The following is a 27,449-nucleotide window of genomic DNA, read 5'->3' as shown; positions in this document are numbered from 1 at the left end:
TATTTTGACTTTATTCTCAATTTAATGAGTTGATTTTCAACATTTCGACTTTTTTATAGAGATTTTATGATTTCTTTTCTCGAACGAATTTAACAAATTTATTCTCAAATTAATGTTTATTCTCGACATTTTATTTCGACTTTTTTCTCGAAATGTAATAAGTTTCTCTAAACATAACGACTTTATTCTCAACTGAACAAGTTTCTTCTCGACATTTTATTTCAACTTTTCCTCAAAATTTAATGAGTTTTCTCAAATTAACTTTATTCTTAAAATATAATTAGTTGATTTTCGCCATTTTATTTTCGACTTTTATCTCGCTCAATAATGACTTTAATCTCGAGATGGTTCTATTTTTTTATTATTGCTTGGCCCTAATCCTCTTCCGTACAATGATCTCATGAGAAAATGCAACTATTTTGAAATGTGATTCATAAAGAAACGTGCCATTTTTAGAAAGAAAAAATAAGGACAATCATTTGTACTGGGCCTTAGTGTGAGTGTCAACACTTTGGGGCCACTCTGTACTCTTTAGTACTACTTCAGGTCTTACACAGCTCTGTGAGTGAAGACGTCAGTGCGGTTTAAGAACAGCGTGTCCTTCTGTGTTTCACACAATAGGGTTACCTTCTACATCCTGTGAGCGCTTCTGTCAGAACATGGTGAACTGTATGGTTGGTGTAGAGCAGAGAAACAGCAGGGCGTCTGCATCGACAGGAAATCAGCCCCTCTCCCCCCTCCAGCATTGCGTCAGATCGGGTCATTTCACTGCTAGAAATGTTCACAGATGCAAGTGTTTTTGAGGGCAGAGGGTTGGACCTCAGCGCTGATGTAGCCGTGAGGGTTTCAGAGCCGAAAAAGGGCACAAGACTCTGGGCTGGATAGTTTGGCTTTGTTTGGGAGCTCCTTAAAAAGTCAGGGAATGGACGCATTCCTGAAGGGGCTTATATTACACACGGACCGTTCGCTTCTTCTCTTGGTGTCGTCTCAAATGAACTGAGGATTGTTTCTTTCCTGTTAATAAAAGCATGACTTTGACCGTTTGCTGTGCATTAACTCTTGCTTTATTTAATAGAATTACAAATATCATGCATTGATTTATTGTTTTCTGTACTGTTTTATCCATAAGAGCCATTGAACTGTAAGGAATTATAAGAGCACAGTCTACTACTGATGGCAAATGTTTTTTTGCTAAACTCAAATAGCTACACTGAAAAAAAAAAAAAAAAAAAAATCATGTTTTTAACCAGTTTCTGGGTGAATCACAGTAGTAATATTGGTCACATTTCACTCAAATTTTCAGTGTAAACAGTATACAATGGTGCATAAGTACATGAAATGGGATGTTAACAATGTGTAAACTCATGTTAGCAACATCCTAAAATATTAGCAATGTGCTAATTCATGCTAGCAAGGTTTAACAACATGTTAACTCATGTTAGAACACGCTAGCAATGTGGTAAATCATGTTAACAACGTTTTATCATCAGTTATGTTAGCAACATGTTAAAACCTGCTAAAAACAGGCGGCTAACAATGTGTTAAATCATACAAGCAATGTGTTAATTCATGCTAGCAATGTGCTAATTCATGTTAAATCATGATAGAAACATGCTAGCAATGTGTAATATAACATGCTAGCAATCTGTTAATTGATGTTAAAATATGCCAAAACATTTTAGCATTGTGTTAAATGTTAGAAACATGCTATCAACATTTTAAAACATGTTAGCATAGTGTTAGAAACATGTTATCAATGTGGTTAGCAATATGTTAAAACATGTTAGCAATGTGCTAATTCTTGCTAGAAACGGGCTAAAACATGCAATTTGTTAATTCATCACGTTTTTCTGATTGACTTTGCTGTAAAAATTAAGCTTTAAAACTACTTTAAACTTCAAATTTCTTCACACTGACAAACCTTTTTTATAGTTATTATTGCTGTTTATATTCATGAAGATAAAAATGTCTTTCTCATTACTGAAATTTAAAAAAAGGCCTTGTTCAGTTGGGTTTTAAAAGACAATTAATATTCGGAAACATCACGTTGACTGCACTGACTATCGTTAAATCAACAATGTTAGCAACATGTTAATTCTGTTAGCGATATGTTAGTTTATCACTTGTTTTTCTGATAGACTTTACCTTAAAAATGTAAAGCTTTAAAACTACTTTAAAGGGTTCGTTCACCCAAAAATGAAAATAATGTCATTAATTACTCTCCCTCATGTCGTTCCACACCCGTAAGACCTTCGTTCATCTTCAGAACACAAATTAAGATATTTTTGATGAAATCCGATGGCTCAGTGAGGCCTGAGCAATGACATTTCCTCTCTCAAGATCCATTAATGTACTAAAAACATATTTAAATCAGGTCATGTGAGTACAGTGGTTCAATATTAATATTATAAAGCCACGAGAATATTTTTGGTGCGCCAAAAAAACAAAATAACGACTTATATAGTGATGGCCGATTTCAAAACACTGCTTCAGGAAGCTTCGGACCGTTATGAATCTTTTGTGTCGAATCATGATTCGGATCGCGTGTCAAACTGCTGAAATCACGTGACTTTGGCGCTCCGAACAGCTGATTCGATTCATAACGCTTCCTGAAACAGTGTTTTGAAATCGTCCATCACTAAATAAGTTGTTATTTTGTTTATTTGGTGCACCAAAAATATTCTCGCCGCTTTATGATATTAATATTGAACCGCTGTACTCACATGACCTGATTTAAATATGTTTTTAGTACATTAATGGATCTTGAGAGAGGAAATGTCATTGCTGGCTATGCAGATTTCATCAAAAATATCTTAATTTGTGTTCTGAAGATTAATGAAGGTCTTACGGGTGTGGAACGACATGAGGGTGAGTAATTAATGACATTATTTTTATTTTTGGGTGAGCTAACCCTTTAAGGTTGAACCACTGCAGTCACATGACTGTTTTAACAATGTCTTTAGTACCTTTCTGGAACTTGAAAGTGTTGATTATATTGCTGTCTATGGATGAGTCTCTCGGATTTCATCAAAAATATCTTAATTTGTGTTCTGAAGATGAACGAAGGTCTTACGGGTGTGGAACGGAATTAATGACAGATCTCATTTTTGGGTGAACTAACCCTTTAAACTTCAAATTACTTAAAACAGAAGTAATACTTTCAACATCAAAGTGTGTTGTATATCTAGGCTCATAGTCTGAAGGGTCCTATTCAAGCTCATAGTTTTTAAGTGTGTGGTTGTGAAATGCTCTTTGTTTGCTTTCCCTGACCTGGGCTGTGGTCTCTGTGATTGATGTGTGTTCAGTGGATGTTGACAGCCTGCCGTATTGAGAGATGTGGGTCGTGATTGTAAGGTGTGACTCCAGAAGCGGGGGTCACTCCAGACTGTTTGGTCTGGGATCTCGGCCCATGCTTCACATTCCTGAACTGCTCTGTAATGCTCTGAGAACACAATGTGCTTTCACACACACTCTTTCCACACAATGCTTACCTTTCTTTTTTTCCCTGTTCCTCTCTTTCTCTTCCTTCCAGGTTCGATATCTACAGGAAAGTGCCTAAGGATCTCACCCAGCCCACGTATACCGGTGCTTTCAGTGAGTTCTGATGTTTATATAATGCCTATTTCCCATCATAGACCCTCATCCACTCCAATCAACCAATAATTCGCTTCATCTGGCACTGGCTTTTACAGCCTGTTGCTCATCTGCCGCTTCCACCAGCATTCCTCCTTTGTGTTTTCCCAAACCATTTTGCTGACTCAGTCGTAGATTCCTAATGTTGTCCTGCATAAATGGCTCATAGTTCCCTCGTGATTCGAAAGGATGGATGTTTGTAATGCTAAGGTGTTGCCGTTTGACTCATGATGACATGATGCTCTCATTATTGTGCTTCTGTCCTTTGTTGTTTTAGCCTCGAGTCAATTATTTAACGTTTAGTCATGTTTGCTGAAACCATCCCTGAACGCAACCGAAATATTTAGCTGCCAAACCGGTTCGGTGAATAAGGGTAAATATGAGTGGTTTGAAAGAAACGCACATGGCTTTTTAGTTAGATAACAATGACATCTGTTCAGTTTGATTATTATAGTTAACAAAACAGGAAATCAATAGTGTGTCTTTGATTTAATCAACTGTGTATGGATATAATAAAAAAGAAAGGGAAGCTAAAATCAATGCATTATCTGTGTGATTGAATCAACCTCATCAATCAACTGTTTTTAAAGCTTTTTAGTTAACATAACTACAGTTAACTAAAAGGAAAATCAATAATTTACATGTAATCGTAGTGTTAATGCAGTATTATCTTCATTAAAGTGGAACGAGTGATATAACCCATGTTGAAGCTATGTGTCATAGTGACACGCCTTATTGTTTGTGTTATAGCTAACAATTAGCTTGTGTAAACTGGAACAAACCAGACTCAGAGTGACGTGTCAACCACAGAGTCATGTGACCACAGACAGAGTCACTGGAGACCGTCTCCATGTAAATATGTGGCCAGCCTCTCGCTTTGACTCATCTGATCAGACGTTGAACTTGGTAACGATTACGTTAACCAGAGCAATAAAGTCACGCACGTTTAATCGCCTTATGCTACGGCCCTCATATACACTTCACAAGATTAAATCATTTTGCATAGTGAGACATAATTGAGAGAAATGACGTCACTGCTAATGAGTTGAGAATGTTAATTTAAGGGTGAATAAAGAGTGATGTTTCTCTGAAAACTAACAAATGTTTTCTTGACCTTTTTTTACCCCTTCAGTTTCAATATGCTGCTGCCTCTTCATGTTGTTCCTCTTTCTCTCAGAACTGACGGGATTCATCGCTACAGAAATGTATGTATGAAAGTTGTGGGGTTTATATCAAAAAAGCCTGTCCTAAGATTATAATGAAGGAAAAAAAGGTCTACTTTTACACACACACACACACACACACACAATAAGGTGTGTCCCACTTTATATCAAGTGTCTTTAACTACTATGTACCAACATTTAAATTGTTCATATAATACAGTGCACTTATTGTGTACACACACCGATCAGGCATGACATTATGAGCACTGACAGGTGAAGCTGATCTCTTCATCATGTCATAAAATAAACACTGACAAGAAGCGACACTCAATAGAACGTTCCATTGCAACACCGAAGCCCTTCGTTTACGCCATTTTGGGGTGAAAGCGAGTCGTCAGTCCACTAGTTTCTATGGCAATATCGGCTGCTTTGTTAAAAAAAAAAGTACATTAAAGCTGAAATCCAACCTGAATGATGACAACACAGAATAAAATACTATCACTAGTGATCATCAAATCCTTTTTAACGGTTTATTTTACACACTTTGTGTTTAAGTCTTCCACTTTTTTGACAAAACCTTTGCTCTCTAGAAACCCAGTCAGTTTGGGTTAAAATTCTTTAAAAGGCTTATAAACACTGAATTATTACCAACATATGAAATTAAATTATAGACATTCATCAGAGAAATTGAGAATGTTGGACAATAAATATGAATATAGCTTGATTTAGCAGTGTTGTCTAATGTCCGTTAAAGCAAAAGTGTGAATTATGTGATTCTGTTCATGTATTATAAGATCGTTATGTTTGTAGCGTGATCCATTAAAACGTACAATATATATACAGTACAGTCCAAAAGTTTGGAACCACTAAGATTTTTAATGTTTTTAAAAGAAGTTTCGTCTGCTCACCAAAGCTGCATTTATTTAATTAAAAATACAGTAAAAAACAGTAATATTGTGAAATATTATTACAATTTAAAATAACTGTTTTCTATTTGAATATATTTCACAAAGTAATTTATTTCTGTGATCAAAGCTGAATTTACAGCATCGTTACTCCAGTCTTCAGTGTCACATGATCCTTCAGAAATCATTCTGATATGCTGATCAAGAAATTGTAAAAAATATTTGTGTGCAATATATTTTTTTTCAGGATTATTTGATGAATAGAAAGTTCAAAAGAACAGTGTTTATCTGAAATCTAATCTTTTGTAACATTATAAATGTCTTTACTGTCACTTTTGATTGATTTAATGCATCCTTGCTGAATAAAAATATTCATTTCTTTAATTTCTTTTCAAAAAAATAAAATTAAAAATTCTTACTGACCCCAAACTTTTGAACGGTAGTGTATAATGCTACAGAAGCTTTGTATTTCAGATAAATGCTGTTCTTTTGAACTTTCTATTCATCAAGGAATCCTGAAAAAAAAAAAGTACACAACTGTTTTCAACACTGAAAATAATCATAAATGTTTCTTGAGCAGCAAATCAGCATATCAGAATGATTTCTGAAGGATCATGTGACACTGAAGACTGGAGTAACGATGCTGAAAATTCAGCTTTGATCACAGGAATAAATTACTTTGTCAAATATATTCAAATAGTACACAGTTATTTTAAATTGTAAAAATATTTCACAATATGACTGTTTTTTACTGTATTTGTAATTAAATAAATGTAGCCTTGGTGAGCAGACAAAACTTATTTTAAAAACATTAAAAATCTTAGTGGTTCCAAACTTTTGGACTGTACTGTATATTTCAATTCAGACCTAGTGATAAATTATTATTACTCCACTAGGTCTGAAATATATTGTTCTCTGCAAACATGATGATCTTAAATTTATTAATTATTAATTTACTATTAATAAACGTGTAAAGTTGCTTAAAATGGAAATACTCAATAAAGTAGGCTAACTACGTTACCTCAGATGGTTGAATGGTTGGATTCCACAACTGGTAAAATAAAGCATATATAAGACAATACAACATTTACTGTAGAATTCATACAATTTACTGGAGACTTAATTTAAAAACTGTTCTATTGCGCTTCTGATTTGGCAGTGAAATTTGCTGATTTTGGGTGCGTAAATCCCCGGGTATACTTCGCTTTCCACGCCCGGACGCGTTGCGCGCGCAATCACATCCGCAAAACTTTCAAAGTGTACTACACCACGGATGCGCACGGATGACCGCGTTCGACACGTGCAGTACAGTTTTTTTAACCCAGTCTTTCCACACTCTTCTTCGACGGCTGAACACTGTGTGTATTGCCACCTAGTGGACTCTTCTATACTGCTTGCACATGCGCTGTTGCATGTGGACTGTCCGCGCACGGGGATACCTGAAGTATACCGGGGGCTTAAGATGTGAAGGATTCAATGGTCCAGTTAGTATTTTCACCGCCGCGCTACCGGAGCGCCATCTAGTGGCTGTTACCCAAAAAGTATCAAAGTGTCGCCTCTTGGGTTCTAAGCTCTTTGATCACAGCACCTGTTAGTGGGTGGATATATTAGACCAGTCAGGGTGCCCATGCTGACCCCTGTCCACCGCCAAACAGCGCCAACAATGGGCACGAGAGCATCAGAACTGAGCAAAAACGTTTCAGGAATGGTTTGAGGAGCACAATGAGTTTGAGGTGTTGACTTGGCCTCCAAATTCCCCAGATCTCAATCCAATTGAGCATCTGTGGGATGTGCTGAACAAACAAGACTGATCCATGGAGGATCCACCTCGCAACTTACAGGAACATCTATAGATGCACACCTTCAGGGGTCTAGAGAGGTCCATGCCTCGACGGGTCAGGGCTGTTTATATTAGGAAGCTGCTCATAATGTTATGCCTGATCGGTGTATGTTTTTAGGCTGTACTTGTATATAAAAATCCCTCCATCTATAATTACACTGTTGACCTTTACCCACCCTTAAACCTACCCATACCACCAAACCTGTGTCTAAACTTACCCATATCCACCTTAGTAACAGCACATGTGCGAGACTTTAGATTCATTGGCCTCTATAGGGGAATAACTAGAAGAGTAACAAAGTGCAGTAAAATAATATGATAAATATCAGTTTGGAATATCAAGCAGCATGACGGACGGTTTTTGTACTGCTAAAATAAATGGAAGCAAATGAGACCTGAGACCATCTGCTCTTTATTGTAGAATTCGGGAGAAACAACACTTGTCTCATTCCTAAATGTTTTGTTATTATCGTTTAAAATAAGCATTTCTGTTTAAAAATGTTAATATTTGAAAACGTTTTCCCATCCTCAATCAATGTCAGTGTGGTGCCACCAACGTGTAGCTATTTTGATGAAGTGACAAGAAAGTTATAAAATAGGGAAATGTCACAGAGATCATTCTTAAAAATATCTTATGTTTTGAGCTTTTTATGACATGGAAAAAGTGGCTTGTTTCTTCAAATGGTTCAACTTCAAGAACGGGTTAGGATATTCATGACCATGTTTAACTTGTAGTCGTTTTTTTTATTGCTGGTTAGACCACTTAGTAAAATGTATCTTGAGATGTTTTTGACTGCAATCACACTGTTTAACCTCAGTTTGACACAGGACATAGACTTGTGTCTGTTTGTCAACCTCTTTCACGTCTTCACTGGGGGAAGTGAGGAAACGAAAAATGCAATTTTGGCATTTTACTGCTAAGCTTGGATATTTAATTTTAGCAGACGACCTTTACAGATGGCTAATGCTTGTCAGAACTAAATTTAATGCATGTTTATTTTCATGTGTGTTTTACAGAGTAAATGAACTGTATGTGGATGACCCTGATAAGGACAGTGGGGGGAAGATAGATGTGAGTTTAAACATCAGTTTGCCAAACTTACACTGTGATTGTGAGTATATACATAAAATACATAAATACTCTTCTGAATGATGTTTTTCCATCCACATGTGTGTCACATCATCATCTTTTGCTGATATGAGTGTTGTTGTTTTTTTGAGCGTTAGAGCAGTGAGTTTACTGTTGGTATGTGATCTTAATTTGCTGACGTAGATTATGATGGGAAACGATGATGGCCTCCCACACATGAAAGTCTCGGTTTGAGACATGTATTGTGTGTTTTCTCACATGGGGATTAGGATAGACCTTTCCCTCAATTAGACACGCTGTTTTGAAACTCAACGGGAAATCATACGTGAGCAAGCGTATGAGGAAATAACGTTTTATATTTGGTAATGCATCTGCATAAGGATTTGTCAAATAATGCTTGATATGTCATGTTTGCGTCACATGACTTTGTTTCCTATTGTGAGTTAATAGATAGTCACTAGTTATTTGGATTAGAGCTGGGTGATCAAATGACTGCTGGGGAAATAAAATTAAGCAACATTGTAAATATCACATTGATTTTTTTTATTAGGTAGGCTGTACTGTTATGCTGGTGCATACTAAAATGGTTAAATATTCTTCCTTGTGTTCATTTAGTGAAGAGTGGTAATTTATTGTATTTAACCAGCTTTTAGTTAAATATTTTGAAGGTGGCTGTTTTGCCAAAATAAATTGGGAAAAAATATAATTTTATAGCTTATCACACAAGGTCTCAGCAATTACACATATTGAGAGATGACAAATATTGAGATTTTTAGCTGTATTATTAAGCCCTTATTTAGGATCATAGAACAATGGATCCAATGATGAGTTTCACTCAGAATTTACATTTAATCATTTAGCAGATACTTTTATCCAAAGCAACTTACGAATGTGGAGAACAATAGAAGCAGATAAACCAGCGTAGAAGCAGCAGTTGAACCAGCCTAGAAGCAGCAGTTGAACCAACGTAGAAGCAGCAGTTGAACCAACGTAGAAGCAGCAGTTGAACCAACGTAGAAGCAGCAGTTGAACCAACGTAGAAGCAGCAGTTGAACCAACGTAGAAGCAGCAGTTGAACCAACGTAGAAGCAGCAGTTGAACCAGCCTAGAAGCAGCAGTTGAACCAACGTAGAAGCAGCAGTTGAACCAGCCTAGAAGCAGCAGTTGAACCAACGTAGAAGCAGCAGTTGAACCAACGTAGAAGCAGCAGTTGAACCAACGTAGAAGCAGCAGTTGAACCAGCGTAGAAGCAGCAGTTGAACCAACGTAGAAGCAGCAGTTGAACCAACGTAGAAGCAGCAGTTGAACCAACGTAGAAGCAGCAGTTGAACCAGCGTAGAAGCAGCAGTTGAACCAGCGTAGAAGCAGCAGTTGAACCAGCGTAGAAGCAGCAGTTGAACCAGCCTAGAAGCAGCAGTTGAACCAACGTAGAAGCAGCAGTTGAACCAACGTAGAAGCAGCAGTTGAACCAGCGTAGAAGCAGCAGTTGAACCAGCGTAGAAGCAGCAGTTGAACCAGCGTAGAAGCAGCAGTTGAACCAGCGTAGAAGCAGCAGTTGAACCAGCGTAGAAGCAGCAGTTGAACCAGCGTAGAAGCAGCAGTTGAACCAGCGTAGAAGCAGCAGTTGAACCAACGTAGAAGCAGCAGTTGAACCAACGTAGAAGCAGCAGTTGAACCAGCGTAGAAGCAGCAGTTGAACCAGCGTAGAAGCAGCAGTTGAACCAGCGTAGAAGCAGCAGTTGAACCAACGTAGAAGCAGCAGTTGAACCAGCCTAGAAGCAGCAGTTGAACCAGCCTAGAAGCAGCAGTTGAACCAACGTAGAAGCAGCAGTTGAACCAGCGTAGAAGCAGCAGTTGAACCAACGTAGAAGCAGCAGTTGAACCAACGTAGAAGCAGCAGTTGAACCAGCGTAGAAGCAGCAGTTGAACCAGCGTAGAAGCAGCAGTTGAACCAGCGTAGAAGCAGCAGTTGAACCAGCGTAGAAGCAGCAGTTGAACCAGCGTAGAAGCAGCAGTTGAACCAGCGTAGAAGCAGCAGTTGAACCAGCGTAGAAGCAGCAGTTGAACCAGCGTAGAAGCAGCAGTTGAACCAGCGTAGAAGCAGCAGTTGAACCAGCGTAGAAGCAGCAGTTGAACCAGCGTAGAAGCAGCAGTTGAACCAGCGTAGAAGCAGCAGTTGAACCAGCGTAGAAGCAGCAGTTGAACCAGCGTAGAAGCAGCAGTTGAACCAGCGTAGAAGCAGCAGTTGAACCAGCGTAGAAGCAGCAGTTGAACCAGCCTAGAAGCAGTAGTTAAGCCAATGTAAAAACAGAAGTTAAGCCAATGTAAAAACAGAAGTTAAGCCAATGTAAAAACAGAAGTTAAACCAACGTAGAAGCAGCAGTTAAGCCTAAATAGAAGCAATTACATCAACGTATAAGCAGTCAAGCCAAAGAAGCAGATAAACCAAAATAGAAGCAGATAAATCAGCATAGAAGCAGTTAAGCCAACATAACAGCAGTTAAACCAACATATGCCTTGCTGCTTTTTTGTCCAAAAAATCTGAACATTTGTTTGTAAAGTGACTTAAGGATTTTGTTTCTGAATGTCAGCACCCTCAGAGGAATTGTGGTCACCTCTGATGTCACTTTTGGGCAGATCTTCAAATGTTTGGAAAGACATTTGCAACCAGCTGTTTCACACACATTACACAAAGGCCAAACTATGTTCGGAACAACATCTTGAGCCGTTCTCATGGGTGAGAAATAGAAGTTTTGCCTATTATGGAAGACGTTTTTCTTTTAAATGGGGCATATGTGACTGAAACCCAAGTTTTTCTGCCCTTGTTATGAGTCATGAAGACAAGCCTCACTGTGATCTGAATAATGACCTAATTTACTGTTTTCAAAAAGGCCTTCAGAAACACAAGTAGATGTCGAGTTTTACCTTTTCTGAAGAACGTGTGAATGGGTATTTCCCATGAAAATGTCGCCCGCTAAGGTGTTTAGGGTGGTTGCTAGGACATTGAAATGTACTTTTGAGTGGTTGCTAAGGTACTGTGGTTAGTTGCCTGGTGGCTATTTACTGGCCTTTTTGCTCACTTTGTCTTCCAGATGAAAAGGCTGACTATAAGTGGAATAATAGCGCATTGTATTAATTAATCTGTAGTCATAATAAGACATTCAATTTGTTCCGTAGTAACTGATAATTGATTTTACATGTCATATGATATCATGTCATCCTTGGAAAAGGATGTTTTCCATAAAACTAAGTTTTTTTTTCCATATTGTTAGTATTACTGTGTTAAATTAGTTTACACATCGTTCCCTCCTTTACAACGTCACTTTTCAACACTTGTGTGTTTATGTGGAAAATGTGGATGTTTTTTCCTTTCTGCGCTTGCTGAGAAAACCATGCAAGACCTTTAGTATTCTGGTCACGTCAAATTGTGCTTAAAAAGGCAATTAATTGTTTCCATTCGCACATTTACTCCTTAATGAGTGGTTGTAGTTTACTGGATTGAGTCTAAGCTGAAGATGTCATGGTTCAAGGCTTTAAATCCTTGATCGGTAATGAGTGGCCCAAACAACGTCAGTTGTTCAGTTCACTGGAAATTGTACAACGCTTTGGAAAACTTTCAATGGAATCATTCCTCCCTTCCGTTTCTGGCTAGCCTTTATTTTTTGCACTTTTGAGATCATGAATCGTAATCACACCTGTTGTCATAAAAGTAAAGAGCCAGTGTGGCTTTCTCACCCATTTAGGAAGTCAGTCTTAAAATAGCATTGGGCAACAGATTCTCTTGGCATAAACTTACAACCACAGCGTCAGAAGATCTGCTACGTCTGGGTTTTTTATTTCTTAGCTGTGAAAGGTCAAATAAACAGTTGTCAAATGATTTTTATTGCATCAAGAACTTGTTTTGGGATAGTTCACCTAAAAATAACTTGGCCAATTACTGTCAAGATCCAAAAAACACTACAGACCCTGTTTACATCCAAATGTAGTTTGGCCGATCAGATCACAAGTAGACGAGAACCGTTTACACCTGGTGTTTTAATCCATCTCTTTGTCCACTTCTGTCCTGATTTCGTCAAGGGGAGGGTCTATGGGTGGGTACATTTCAGATCTTTTGATCTAATGGATGAAATAAGCTCATGCAATTTACATATGAACGTGACTAGAGATGATGGAAAAACACAGAGAGCATCAGCTTTCGTTTCTGCTCTGACAGCCTCAAGAATGGCCGAACGCTTGGTACATTTTTCATCTTCAAACCAGACTTGGGTCTTGAGCCGACAAAGTTTAAATCCCATCTGGCTAGAGTGCTTCCCATAATGTTTACGCATTATGTCAGTAGATGGATAGTAGGTGGACCACATGAGCGTCTACACTACGAAAGCAATCCGGTCAAGTACCTCTGGAAGTGGTCGAAAGGGGACAAGCTCAAAACGTTTTACACCCCGTTTACACCTGTATTTAGCATCATCTACTTGTGATCCAATCGACCAAAACACATCTTAACACCAAGTGTAAATAGGGTCATAAAGATGTCAGAGAAGTAAAGCCATACACCAGTGGTCTCAAACTCCATTCCTGGAGGGCCACAGCTCTGCACAGTTTAGCTCCAACCAGCTCCAACTCACACCTGCTTGGAAGTTTCTAGTAATCCTGAAGACTTTGATTAACTGGATCAGGTGTGTTTGATTAGGGTTGGAGCAAAACTGTGCAGAGCTGTGGCCCTCCAGCAATTGAGTTTGAGACCACTGCCATACACTCAGAGGAACTGACTCAATCACTGAAAATAACTCTCAAATGTCATTCAAACCCGCCATGACCTTAAACACCAGTCTATTTTCTTCTTGTATGGTGTTGAGTTCACTGTTTTTCCAGCTTCATGCAGATTAGAAAGTGTTCACATCTACCAGGAATTGTTTTAGATGCACTTTTCCTTTTTAATTAACATCCTGAAAGTATTTGGACACTTAAGTCAAACTTAAAAATGCCTGAATGTTATTACAAGAGTTAGTGGAATCTCAAAAAATATGAGTCAAAATAAGTATTTCCACATCCACTAAAAAATCAGTTGATTAAAAGTCAGTGCATCAAGTTAATTCCTGTATTTTTTTTTTATTTTTTTTTTGTCAAATGCAATAAAATGTATGCTTTTTAATGTCTTAAGTGTCCCTGTACTTTTTCGGACCACTGTTCATCTTCATCACTGGTAATGTTGTTGAAAAAGTGTCCTTTTGTACAATGTAAATTAAATAATTCCTCGCCAATTATCTGTATCTCTTTTCTCTGTTCTGCCTCTATCTTTGCATGTATGCAGTGGTGGGTTTGGACATCCAGGATGAGATGGGGCGGCATGAAGTGGGCCACATAGAGAATTCAATGAAGGTGCCTCTTAACAATGGCCACGGATGCCGCTTCGAAGGGGAGTTCAGTATTAATAAAGTAAGAGATGCTTGACGTCACTTGAACTCTTTTCTTCTTGTTGGGTGTTGAATGTTTCCTGTGAAACAGCTCATCGTAAGACTAGAAGCCATATAATGTGTCATTCATTTCCTTGAGGATTGCATCTGATGTGTTTGCCCGTTTGATAACTTGTTTTCTGCAGGTTCCAGGAAACTTTCATGTGTCGACACACAGTGCGACCGCTCAGCCCACGAGCCCTGATATGACCCACGTCATCCACAAACTGGCCTTTGGGGAGAAGCTTCAGGTTGGGCAGTCTGTCCGTCATGCAGTCAAGAATAAATAGAGGACAATGTAAAATCAGTCATTGTCATATCTCTCAATTGCAGGTACAGCATGTCCAGGGGGCGTTTAATGCGTTAGGTGGAGCCAACAGACTTCAGTCCAATGGTATGTCTTTTTGTGAACTTTCTTCATTCTAGCTTTGTACTCTAAAGACACACAGCTGTAAGATGTAAGCAAAGGAAACATTTAGCCTAGTGTGGGTCAATGACATGATGCAATTATTTTTAGCCGTTCAAGCACGTAGTGCTAAAACCCTATTGTAATTGTAAGGATTTTTATTAATTTTCTTCTGCCGTAAAATTGATCATGCAGACCAAACCATAAGGCCTACAGACTTGAAACTTGGCCAGATGATAGGTCTGAATTTGGGGAGAGACTGACGTGGTACGACCCTGATTGGCCAAAAGGTGGCGCTACAGCAATAAAAACCATGAAACTGCTCATAACTCCTAGACCATTTATCATAGGAATCCTTGGCTCAAGACGGACAAAACGTATATCCCGTAAAATTTCCGCAATTTCAAATTTTGTCCAAAACTTACTCTTGCAAACTAGTCCTAGGTTTTTTGCCCGATTGGAAGCAAACCACTGCAGAAAGATTCTCTGGAGTCTGAATATCAAAAGTTACCAAAAAAAAGTTGAAATTTCTATTCATGGATGCTAAGGGGTGCCAAAACGTTCAAAGTGACTAAAATGACTATAACTCTTGAACGGAATGAGATATTTTCACCAAACTTGGTACACATACGTATTGGCTCAGTCTTTGGTCAAAGTAAAATAATTGTGGCAATTGGACACTTGGTGGTGCTATGACATGAAAAAAACTTAAACAGCTATAACTACGCAACCATTTGTCTGATTGACTTGAAAATGGGCATGTAGTGACTTGGTCCAAGGTGTCTATGAGGACACTGGTGTATCTTGAAAAACATGGCCGTCATCGGCCAATGAATTTTGAGCACTTAGACAAGGTTAACAGAGGGCGATCAGAACGAAACTTGATGTTTTACACCTCTGTAATCACGTGGTGTTTCACACTTACATACAATATTCATATCATTTGATAGATCTCCTCATGCTGAACAACTTTGCCTCAAGAACCACTGCTGTCAATCAAATCGTTCATTAAATATTCATAATTATGTAAAAAAAACTACTTTTGTGAACTAGGCCCAGGTTTTTTGCCCGATTGGAATCAAACCAGTGCGTATAACAGGGTCATTTACAAAATGGGCATGGCAAAATACACTCAAAAGCCTATAAATCCTAAACAAAAACTCAAAACTTTACGAAAATAGGTGAGCACATGCGACATATGATTCTAAACAAGCATAGGTGGCGCTATAACTGTTAAAAAGCTCTGAAAACCATGTATTACCTAGGGTAAACTGGCTGTAAAGTGATCTAAGTGGTTACATGCTTGCTAAATAAAACATGTTTTTACGCAAGTGTTTAAAGGCCTTAAAGCTTCAAGTGCACTGTTAATTGCTGCTTGCAACTATATTTGATATTGAAAATGCATATGTACATTGACTTGATTATACCTCTTCTATGATGATTGTTTATTTTGGTGGTGGTGGGGGAAAACGTACAAATACTCCTCAGAAAATGTACAAATAAAGATACTTTTAGATGTTTAATTGCTATTTGGAGCATTAGGATCGCTAGACGAGGGCTTAATGAACTCATTTTTGTGAAAACCTCAATTTTGACTGCATTCTGACTCATTTTGCCAGCATGGGTCATAATTATTAAAACATTATAGTTATAGTTCTGGTGTGAACGGGCATTAACACAGTTGTACCAAATATTTTACCAAACATTTAGCCCTAAGACTCCTCATAGCCATACAATATGAGGCGTCATTCATATCCAAGTGTTGCAGGGCAAGTAACATGCCAAAATGCAATACTCTGAGTTCTGACTTTGTTCAAACCCTTAAGTATGAGCACAGATTATTGTTAATGCCAGATTACTGCTGCAGGCACTGCATACGTTCGTCCGTTTGTAGACTCTGAGAGCCATCGAGGTGCAGTGCTTACAAGCGTCCCACCGAACACAAGTCACACTGATCGTATTACAAAACAGCACATAAATAGACTGTAGAAACAGGAGAGAAGCACTACGTCACTCTAGGACATTAAACTGACAAAAACACTGTATCAATGTGTAACTTCCTCAGAAATAAAGCAATGCATTTGTCTTTCTTCAGCTTTAGCGTCTCACGATTACATTCTCAAGATCGTCCCTACAGTTTACGAGGATCTGGGAGGGAAGCAGAGGTTTTCCTACCAGTACACCGTGGCAAACAAGGTAATCTGAGAAGGTTGTGTGAAGTCTAAATATATGAGCGCTGGATGAATTATGTCTGTGTTTTATGAAGCACCATCAAGCTTTTATCACCTCTTATGGCACATATGCACTGACAGCTGGCGATGTTGTGTGTGTGTGTTCGTGACCGCCTGTTCATATGAAGTCAGGTTGTTCCTATTCAGAGGGTGTAAACCTACTGAGAAATTGTACTCCCGAGTATGACTGTAGCAGGGCTCGACAGGAAGGACTGCCCGATGGCCCGGGGCCAGTGTGAACGACGCTCGGGACAGTAGACGGAACGGTCACTTGCGCGATCAGGCCAGTGCTGTAGGATATATATCGTCTATGATATCGTAATTGTTGTTTTAAAAATCTGAAATTATCGAGTATGTCCCTCACTTTACAAAAACCAAACACAAACACACTCATTGAGAGCACGCATGCTCTACGTGACGTAGTCTAGTAGGTTAGACTAGTGCGTGTGCATATTTATAGTGTACGCTTTCACTGCGTGATTTAGTCTATTAAAATGCTTTTAGAATGACCCATAATTCAAGATAAGGGACAAAAATGATCCTATATATCTTTCATATTTATATAATTTAATATAGTTAACTAATATTAAACAAAGAACGCCGTTTTTCTCCAAATATCAGCATGATTACAAATGTGATATTGATTTTATTAACTTAATATCAAGTGACTTACATTTAAGACACCAAATCGCTTGTTTCGCTCTATTTCACCAACAAAAATAGTTCCACAGAATTGTTTTGCGTCTCTGAGCAACACTTCCTGAATGAATCAGCCGTTTGAATGAATCGGTTGAATCTCAATGACATTCGCTGCCACCTACTGGCGGGTTTAATTTCACATTTAAAGTGTCTTTTCATTTTTTTAATAATTTAAAATAACAGTATTTAACGTTTTTTATATTTTCAACATTTCAAAACATTATTTATGCATCTATAACTGATTGATTAACTTTAATAAAGTTTAATAAATATATAGTTATATAGTTAGCTATACATTAGATTTCTGTATGCTACCTGAAAATCTCCCGTTTAAATCTATATGAAAAACTTGAAAAGCACCGTTTTTCATTTATATGTTTGTTCTGTTGTATTTATTTGTGATATTACTCATAATTTGATTATTTGTTCCTATTTTATTACATCCTGTTTATTTGTCTAACAATATTTAAAATTTAAGAGAGTTAATCTAGTAACTTTTGGTGTCATAACCCTATTTATTAAGGTTACATGCATCAAAAACAATAACTAGGCATATTTTATACATCATTCTAATTAAACTTATTGCTTTAGGCCAAAGGTGTTGTGGTGAGGCCAGATATATCTGAAGATTTTGATGTTTTCTAGGAGTATGTGGCGTACAGCCATACGGGCCGCATCATCCCGGCCATCTGGTTTCGCTATGACCTGAGTCCAATCACAGTCAAATACACCGAGAGGAGACAGCCTTTCTACCGCTTCATCACTACTGTGAGTCGCTGTCCATATGTACCTCTCTCTCTTTTGAATGATTGAATGATTTATATATCGACTCTGCCTGTCGTCAGATTTGCGCTATCATCGGTGGGACGTTCACAGTGGCCGGCATCATCGACTCCTGCATATTCACAGCCTCCGAAGCCTGGAAGAAAATCCAGATCGGGAAAATGTCATGAGCTGTGCTCACATCCATCAGTCACGTCTTTTATTTAAGCCAGCCAAACGTCTGCTCACACCCTCCTACACTAGCCACAACTGGAAGACTCTATCTTCATTTCTCATTCAGATTCAGACTGCTTTACAATCAACGACAGGGATTTCATTTTTTTTTCTTTGTTGTAGGGGTTTTTCTCATTTCATTGCCATACTGAATTCACAAACGCAGCCGTGTGTTGATGGAGCTGTGCGGAAAGAACCTGTTTCTCCAGGGTTTTCTCATTCACAGACGTGAGTGTGTAGTGTTATATAAGAGGCATAGTGTCACTTTGATCTGTTCTAATGATTAAACAGAACACTAAAAGAGAATTGAGCTGATTGTAGGGACTGCTTGACGTGATCAGGCCATTCAAAATACATTTAAATTTACATAAATGGCCAAAAAATTACATTATAAAACATTGGTGCATTGTGTGATGTATTTTCATGTATTTTCCCCAGTTCTTATTACATCATACAGTCAGTCAGTCATGTGTTATTTATCTTGTGTTTACACTTCATGGTAGTGTTTGTTACCTTTAATATGTGCAGATTTAAATAATTGTACTGCATTACACTAATAAGAATCATAATGAAGAATGAAGGGAATAACTATCCAGATGAATTTGGGGTTAAATATATTTTATTATCATGAAAATGCATTGCAAATGATTTTAATATTGTTGAAATTGGATTGTATTTCTTTATTCGGGATTTCATGAGATGACCCTGTACATGTTTAAGCAGTTTTAATTTGGTGTGTGATCTCAGCTCGTCTTTGGTGATCTTGAACTCTGATTGTAGGCCTGTATTTGAGTTTCTGATCTCTCTTAAAGTGTTTCATTGAAGGGAAATTATGAATGTTTTTATTAAAGACTCTTGAAGGAATGTTTTTTTTTTTAAGTTTATGTTGGTTTATAAAGGTACACTGTGGCTTAATGATACTTTTATTTCCTCAATCTGTATGGTTTAATGTTTAACCTTTTATTGTTTTGGAGATTGTGCTGGAAACGTGTTGTTTACGTCTTGTCAAGCGTTCCCTGCTGTGAAAGGTTTCCTGTCAGTGTAATTCTGGTTGAACCGGTTACACTGGCCGTTCAAAACAAAAGTGCGGTTTCAGATATGTGATGCGCTGTTGACATGCCAACCAACAGAAGTGTGTTTTCAGTTCCCTCAGTGAGGCCACAAACGATTTCAGCTTCTTTTAAAACCCGTTTTAATCAAACAAGCCCTGTTGAGTTGCCATGTTAGCAGATATCTAGCCTGATTTGATCATCTTCTGGGCTACTCCACTGTTTTCTGTCTCTGTTTACCATGATGGTTAGATTAAACCACAGCAACAGCCAGTTTCTTTGTTGTTTGTGTTTGTATGTCTTTTCAAAATTTTGGTTAGTGTTTTGGGGTTTTTTTCTTCATGATGTTAATAAAGGTGTACCATAATGTTGAAAAAGAATCAAAATAAACATTATGGTGCCATGTAACAAGACTTTTGTTTTCTTAATTGGTTTATTAAAGAAGTAGTTCACTTTAAAATGAAAATTACAACATGATTTACTCGCCCTCAAGCCATCCTATATGACTTTCTTCTTTCTGATGAACACAATCAGTTATATTAATAATCACCCTGATTACCCTAAGCTTTATAATGGGAGTGAACAGAAACCACCTGTCTGAAATTCAAAAAAGGTGCATGGTTCAATGACATGACGGGTCATTTTTTTGTCCAAAGGCTTTAATAATAATAATAAAAAACAAAGATATGACATCCAAAGTATGTAAGGTAGCAGAACTAGATCTCTTTTATTGAATCCAAAAGGTTTTAATTATTTGCTACATATAAAGGTATTTTAAAGATTTTGAAGTGTCAAAAGGTCATTCGGTTTAACCGTCCAAATCCAGCCATTACATTTGTGATTAAAATATCTTAAAATGTAATAAATGTATATATTTTTTATTCTGGCATGATTTTATAACATCATATATCAACATAGTGTAAAATGGTGTTAAAATTATGTGTAGAAGTCGTTGCTTTGTTATGAGAAAGAATGTCCATAAAAATGAATTTCATTGATGTCATTCGGAGTAACCGATATAAAGGGACCATTTTGGATCAAGTCATGTGATCAATATCATGTGACATCATTCAGACACCTGCAAAGGACCACATGGTCGTGAAGCAAAGTAACTAACTCTCTCTTAACTATTTGATAAATTCATGTTTTCACTTGATCATACGCATGTCCCGAAACATCAGGTCATTCGGTGCAACCGCTATAAAACATGGAAAATGTTGGAATATTTTAAAAACTTGTACTTAATATAAAATGTTTGATTGTCTTATTGTTAGATATCAGCCTGTTAAGCATTGTTTGAAAATATCGTCATTCGGTAAAACAGAAACTTTGGTTAAACTGAATGACTTTTTGGTGACAAAATTTGTCCATCTTGTAAAAAATGACAAAAGCAGTGTTAATTGATCATAAAAACCACATAATCTCATGGCCGGAAGCTAGTTATTTGAATTTATAAAGTTTTAAATATGGATATTTTTCTTACAAAAATGCTTCAGAATGCCTCGGGAGTCGTATGGATTACTTTTTTTTATGGATGGATGCATTATTTTTTACTTCAAAATGCAGCTCCCCCATTCACAACCATTATAAACCTTGGAGGACTAACAATATTTTTAAATATATATCAGATTGTGTTCGTCTGAAAGAAGATAGTCATATACACCTAGGATGGCTTGAATCATGGGATAATTTTCATTTTTGGGTGAACTATCCTTTAATTTGCTGCTTTTTCCACACATAATTACAGATAGAAAAGCACGTCCTGATATTGCTGAACTAGATGCGTTCCTGGGTCAAAGTATTTTGTTGATCCTGGAACAACATTCTAGTCTGAAAATTTAACCTTAACCCTATTCCTACCCCTAAACCTAAGCCTACCCAAAAGTTATCCCAAAAATCAGAGGGAAACGATAGATGAATAACACTGATGTAGAAGCACCAATTCATGATTTTAAGCCTAAACTTGACATAATCTGTAAACTTGTCCCTGAAATCTGATTGGTTGATTTGAATGTTGTTCCAGGATCAACAAAAATGTTGACCCAGGAACATGTTGAACTCAGCAATATCAGGTTATGCAATAGAAAACAAGCTCAAAATGAGTAAACGCTTTCTAAAACAGATAAATTCGATTGAAACATTTGCAAAAAGGCCTATTGAGTAGGGATGGAGAAATGAAGCCTCTTAAATCTTTCAAGCTTTTCTCTAAACGTTTCAACAGTGTTGAAAACAGTGCCATCTTGTGGCAGGTAAGATTTACAGCAGCCATAAACCTCCGTTGTTTTATCCATTAAGCACAAATAAAAGCCTGACAACGCTAAATTTTATTTTTTTGATAATTCACATATTAAATTTTGGCAATAAATTAAATGCATGAGTTGCTTGAGGCAATTAAATTGTGCTGTAATTATTTTATTGTTTTTAAAACTCTTAATATTACAGAATAGCTATATGATAATGTAATATAGGCTACAGGCTTATATATTTAAAATGTTTAAAATGAACTTCCATATACTCGTATAGAGCTAGGCAAACTACGTCATTCTAATATGTTTTTAACTGTATAATATTAATTTTAACATCTTCCTCCACTATTTCCCGGTCTCTACTGTACTGTCCGTGACCTAATGTCCCAGAATGCAATGCGCGACCGACGTCACGTTCCCAGACTCTATCCACCTGTTTCCGCGGGGCGCTTAATCACTAATAAGGTTAAAGAGGTTTCATTTAAGTTGTTATACCGTTTCTACCCTGTCAATCTTTATATCCAAAAAATGTTTCCTGAGAAGGATTCTCTATGCTCTTTTTGTGGGGCGGAAGATGAGTCTATCCCTCACCTTTTCTGGGAGTGTGTTCATGTAGCTATTTTTTGGAAGAAATTTTGTTTATTTATACATGCTTCTTTTTTTGAAAATTTTTCTTTGACATTTAAGGATGTATTATTTGGTTTATATAACTCCGATAAAAATCTAAAAGACAAATACTTTCTTGTAAATCTATTTATTTTTCTTGCCAAGTTTTTTATACATAAGTGTAAATTTTTGTCTCTTAAACCTCTTTTTATTATTTTTTGTCAAGATTTGAAATGTTATTTGGGCACTATTTCCTCTTCCAGCAATGTCAAAGCCCTAAAGTCCAATTCGTTGTGCACAAAGTATAATATTTATGCCTTTTTATGATGTTCAAAGAAGAAGGAAAGGGAAAGGAAAAAAGGAAAAGGGAAAAAAAAAAAAAAAAAAGGACCCTTCTCTTCTTTTTTCAGTATAATTTAAGTTATATTACCTCTGGCTCATAGGGTTTATTTATTTTTTTTATTTATTTTTATTTTTTATTTTTTGTTTGTTTGTTTTCTCCATTGTTCATATATTTATTTATTTTCTCGTTTGTTTCCTTATTGTTTTTGTATTTGCCTATATTTCTATTGTTGTTAAATTTTTTGATCTGTAATTTTTGTCCTTAGATATCAATAAAAAAAAAAAAAAAAAAAAAAAAAAAAAGTTTCCGCGGGGCGCTACTGTAAAAGAGAACGTGCGGGTACAACTTCCGGTAAGGCGGCGGAAGTAGCATACCAATGGTATTTTGTGTGCTAATTAGCGAAGAGGCCAAGTGTTTTTTGGATCATTGTTTACTTTGTAAAGTTGCAAATCTTTCTGAGAGATGTCGTTACGGTGTTCAGGGACAACATTTGTTTACTACATTCTTAGTTAATAATATCACAATACAATAAACAGTTTTTCTGTCCTTAATTGCTCTTTGCTTTACTGACCTTCCACAAAAGTGCTGCTGCATGACTAGATCATCCTGAACAACCCGCTGTCTGTACTTCACCTGTCACTGATGCACCAAAGCGATGTGATATTTTACTCCTAATGTGTCGTGCGTGCCAGAGTCAGTCGCGTTTCCACTGTCATATATGCGATGCTAAAGGCTTCTTATGTTAACCACTGCGATAATAAATACACACGTTTATGGAAAATATCAGAGACTGCTTGAGGAATGAAGACAATTCTTATGTTATTATAATCGTGTATTTATTTGGTTTAATGATTTATCTGTCTCTTCCATGCCTGTTGATTCCTGACAAATGCATATCTTTCACAGATTCACACTCCGGTTCCCTGATAGCACACGTACATCTCGGAGACGTCTATTTGATGTGCGTGTTTACGTCTGGAAGACGTATTATTTAGGGTGTTTGCTCATCTGGAATACGTCTATAGGACGTATCCTGTCAGATGTCAAATAGACGTTTAGAAGACGTCTTTAAGATGTTTATGATTTAGAATGTATGTAAAACTGACATCTTAAAGACGTCTATTAGATGTTTGTAAACAGCAGATGCTTTCCAGATGAAGTGATCTTTAACAGACGTCTTGCAGACGTACGTGTGCTATCTGGGTTAACTCGTATAACTCATAACTCCTGTTGTCTTCTCATGAGCTCCCTCTGTAGCTCTGGCTGAAAGGATCAGGATCAGGATAGAGAGATCCCGCAAACATCCTCGGATAGCAATCATCGCATAATTTAGAGGAAAATAAATAGAAATGCTCAGAAAAGTGACGTAAACATAGGGCATGTTATCAATATATTTCTAAATGTGAAAGCCTTTGGATTTAAAAGCCTTAGTTGAGTTGTTTTTTGCGTTCTTGTGATCGTAAATAAATGGAAGCATGCGCAACTGAATAGGTCTGTGTTTTCTTTTTATGTCAATATAAATATCAGTTAGATTTAGCATGATTGATGTGCACTCCTGACATAAATTAATACATTACTATTACTGTAACTTTTTTTATTGTAAAACATTGTTGAGATATTGATACCGGAATCTTAAATCTTTAAGTACAAAAACAAACGTTCGCAAGTTTGGATCGTTAAATCTTGAATGACTGTCAACTGTTGAATGAATGAGTGTCACGTCCAGCTTGTTTACTTCGAACCGGAAGACGCTCCCACGTTTGACGCAAGGCCTCATGTTACGTAGGAAACTTGTGGATAGACCTTATTTACCAGAGAAACAAGCGCGCCGCCATCTTTATAAAATTGTCTTTGAACTTCCGTTTTGCGGTAGCCCTGTACATTTCTATGGCATCGCTGTCAAAGAGTTGGTTAAGTGGATTTACTTGTTGTAGAGTTAATGAAAGTTATCATGAGCATTGTTAGTTTAAAGCAGATGTCCTAACAAATGTCAGTATATCGGGAAGATTTTAAAACGAACAGTTTCATAAATGTAATATCGCTGTGGAAATACAAACCGGAAGTCAAAAGACAACGAGCACAACGCTGAAAAGGGGCGGGGCTACATAAGGTCTATAAGACCTTATTTTCCAGAGAAACATGCGCGCCGCCATCTTTAGAATATTGTCTTTGAACTTCCTTTTTCGCGGAAGCCCTGTATATTTCTATGGCATCGCAGTTGAAGAATAATTAGCTGGTGAAGTGGATTTACGTGTTGTAGAGTTAACAAAAGTTATCCTGAGCATTGTAATGTTTAAAGCGGGTGTCTTAACAAATGTCAGTAGAACGGGAGGATTTTAAAATGAGCAGTTCATTCATAAATACATAAGATCGCTGTGGAAATACAAGCCGGAAGTCAAAAGACAACGAGCGCAGCGCTGAAAAGGGGCGGAGCTACATAAGGTCTGAATGATTTGTTCAGTTCCTGCACGCGCTGAATCGTTTGAAGCGGTTTCTCACTCGGAGCGGATGATGTGGCAGTTGACCTACAGTCAATTAAAAGCAAATCTGCAAATGCATCCAATTGTTTGCCAGCGATGAAGACCTTTATTAGTTAAGCTGCGTATGCTGTCTGTGAACAATTCCACAGGTAGGCCTATCGATTTCATTTGATTTTATTTCATGATACAGCCAATAGCCGACATTTTACAACCAAACAGATTATTACGTCACTATAACAAAAGTTTGTAGTATTTCTTTACCGTTTTTATGGGCATATATATTAATTTATACATTAATTGTTACGTCCAAGGACGTATGTTTTTGTTTTGTTTTTGCTTTTCTTCCTGTTCTCTCTCTTTCCCTGATAGCACACGTACATCTCGGAGACGTCTATTTGATGTGTGTGTTTACGTCTGGAAGACGTATTATTTAGAGTGTTTGCTCATCTGGAATACGTCTATAGGACGTTTCCTGTCAGATGTCAAATAGACGTTTAGAAGATGTCTTTAAGATGTTTATGATTTAGAATGTATGTAAAACTGACATCTTAAAGACGTCTATTAGATGTTTGTAAACAGCAGATGCTTTCCAGATGAAGTGAACTTTAACAGACGTCTTGCAGACATACGTGTGCTATCTTGGTTCTCTCTCTCCTTCCATAAGCAGGAAGTAATGGCTGCCACCTGATTCCATTGATTAATAATTGGTTATCCGATGTGATTGGAGGAGGAGAGGAAGCTGTGGGGATCTAAGCAGCACCGTTGAATAGAGCTGGGTCTGTGTGTGTAGAGGCTGCATCGTGAGGCTTCTTTTTTCCAACCCAGAATGCCTTATTAGTTTTTTTTATATATATATATATCTCATTGATTTAATTGTTTTTTTTCCCCTTTAGTGTCATTGTGTTGACACTTTTTGTTGTATCTTGGTGCCTACAGAAAACCCTTATGTTTTGTAAGTTATCCTTTTTTTGTATATACTTTTGTTATTGTTTTCCTCTACCTAAGTTTATCTTGTTAATTATTTGGGGAAGGGTTAGTAGAGAGGTGGGTGCCATTTTCTTTATATCTTGTTTTCTCTTGTTTAAGCTAGTTAGGGAGTTAGCATATTATTGTATTTTGGTTTCTTTTTTTTTGTAGATTAGTTAGTTTCTTACTAAATAGTTAGAGGGTTTATGTTTGTTATTTTGGCCTTGCCCCCTCTTGAAGCCTTAATCCTCCCACATCTGTATAATAAATGAACTTGTTTTTGATATTGAGTTGCCTTTGGTCTTTGTTAAAGCCCTTTGGTTGGGAATTGCACCTTGCTGCCTCCACACATCACACCATATTTATTCTGTTACTTGTCCCCTAAACCCTAGACTAGCTGGGGACGTAACATTAATTTATACATATAGGCCTGCTATTGCGCAATGGCAGCGCCAGCGACCTGTTCGTCTTGAAAATGAACGTTGACACAGTTAAGCACACTGTAAAAAATTACCATGATTTTAACAGTAAAAGACTGTAAAAATGCTGCAGTGAAAAACTGTCAATTGGTTTACAGAAAGTTTCTGTACTATATACGGTGAATAACTGCAATAGATCTAACGGTACATTTAATGTAATTTTACAGTAAAATACCATTAAATTCACAGTTTTTGGAAGTGAAAAATAACAATTCATTGTAAAATTTACAGTGAAAATCCGTAAATTGACATTCCCACAATTCCCTGCATGACACTTCACATTTGATATATTTTCGTTGAAATAACTGTTTCTTCTTCGTTTTTCTCATTTTTTTCTAATCAGTTATGTACATTAGGGTTTTATGTTACATCTAATGTTGTTAAATTAATGTTTATTGCATTTTTAAAATTTCATGCATGTTACCATGATGGTGTTTAGTGTGTGTGTGAATGACACTGTGTGCACCTTCTATATGTTAGTGTTGTCCTCCTCAGCTTGTGATGAACTTTGATTCATCATATGACTCTTATCACCACTGTGTTTGGTGACTGTCAGTGTATTATAAAAGATGCAAAACAGATATTAGTACTTCATTAGATTGGTAAATTAACATTATATCAGTTAATGAAATACATTATTTTACCGTAAATTTAAATTTTTTTTTTTTACGTTGCTACTGTGTTTTTTTACGGTAAAGTTCTGGCAACCACAGCTGCTGGTTTTTTACCGTAAATTTTACTGGGATTTTTTTTTTTACAGTGTTCCTTATATTGTACTGTATTTTTAGCTGTAAAATACTGGCAGCTGTGGTTGCCAGGAATTTACCGTAAAATGTATCTGGTCAAAATAAAATGCTGTAATTT

At 37.0% G+C, this 27,449-nt stretch overlaps 1 protein-coding gene across 3 annotated transcripts in view; it reads left to right on the top strand.

Annotated features, from left to right (window-relative positions):
* Window positions 1–23,578, top strand: part of ergic1 (endoplasmic reticulum-golgi intermediate compartment 1) — a 32,258-nt gene extending 8,680 nt beyond the window's left edge. For 2 of the 3 annotated variants that reach the window (XM_067384793.1, XM_067384785.1), the window contains exons 2-10: window positions 3,533–3,594; window positions 4,766–4,838; window positions 8,559–8,653; window positions 13,943–14,067; window positions 14,231–14,335; window positions 14,418–14,478; window positions 16,586–16,686; window positions 18,066–18,188; window positions 18,266–23,578. In XM_067384793.1, coding sequence (XP_067240894.1) covers window positions 4,789–4,838; window positions 8,559–8,653; window positions 13,943–14,067; window positions 14,231–14,335; window positions 14,418–14,478; window positions 16,586–16,686; window positions 18,066–18,188; window positions 18,266–18,373 — 768 coding nt within the window. In that variant the 5' untranslated portion in view covers window positions 3,533–3,594; window positions 4,766–4,788 and the 3' untranslated portion in view covers window positions 18,374–23,578. Of the gene's footprint in view, window positions 1–3,532; window positions 3,595–3,679; window positions 4,007–4,765; window positions 4,839–8,558; window positions 8,654–13,942; window positions 14,068–14,230; window positions 14,336–14,417; window positions 14,479–16,585; window positions 16,687–18,065; window positions 18,189–18,265 lie in introns of those variants that run through there. The other variant, XM_067384801.1, reaches the window with a different exon arrangement.
* Window positions 23,579–27,449: the final 3,871 nt, after the last annotated feature.

This window comes from Chanodichthys erythropterus, chromosome 1 (assembly GCF_024489055.1).
Source record: "Chanodichthys erythropterus isolate Z2021 chromosome 1, ASM2448905v1, whole genome shotgun sequence".
Taxonomy (NCBI): domain Eukaryota; kingdom Metazoa; phylum Chordata; class Actinopteri; order Cypriniformes; family Xenocyprididae; genus Chanodichthys; species Chanodichthys erythropterus.
The sequence above is the reverse complement of the archived record's forward strand: the minus strand, read 5'-3'. Positions and strand labels throughout refer to the sequence as shown.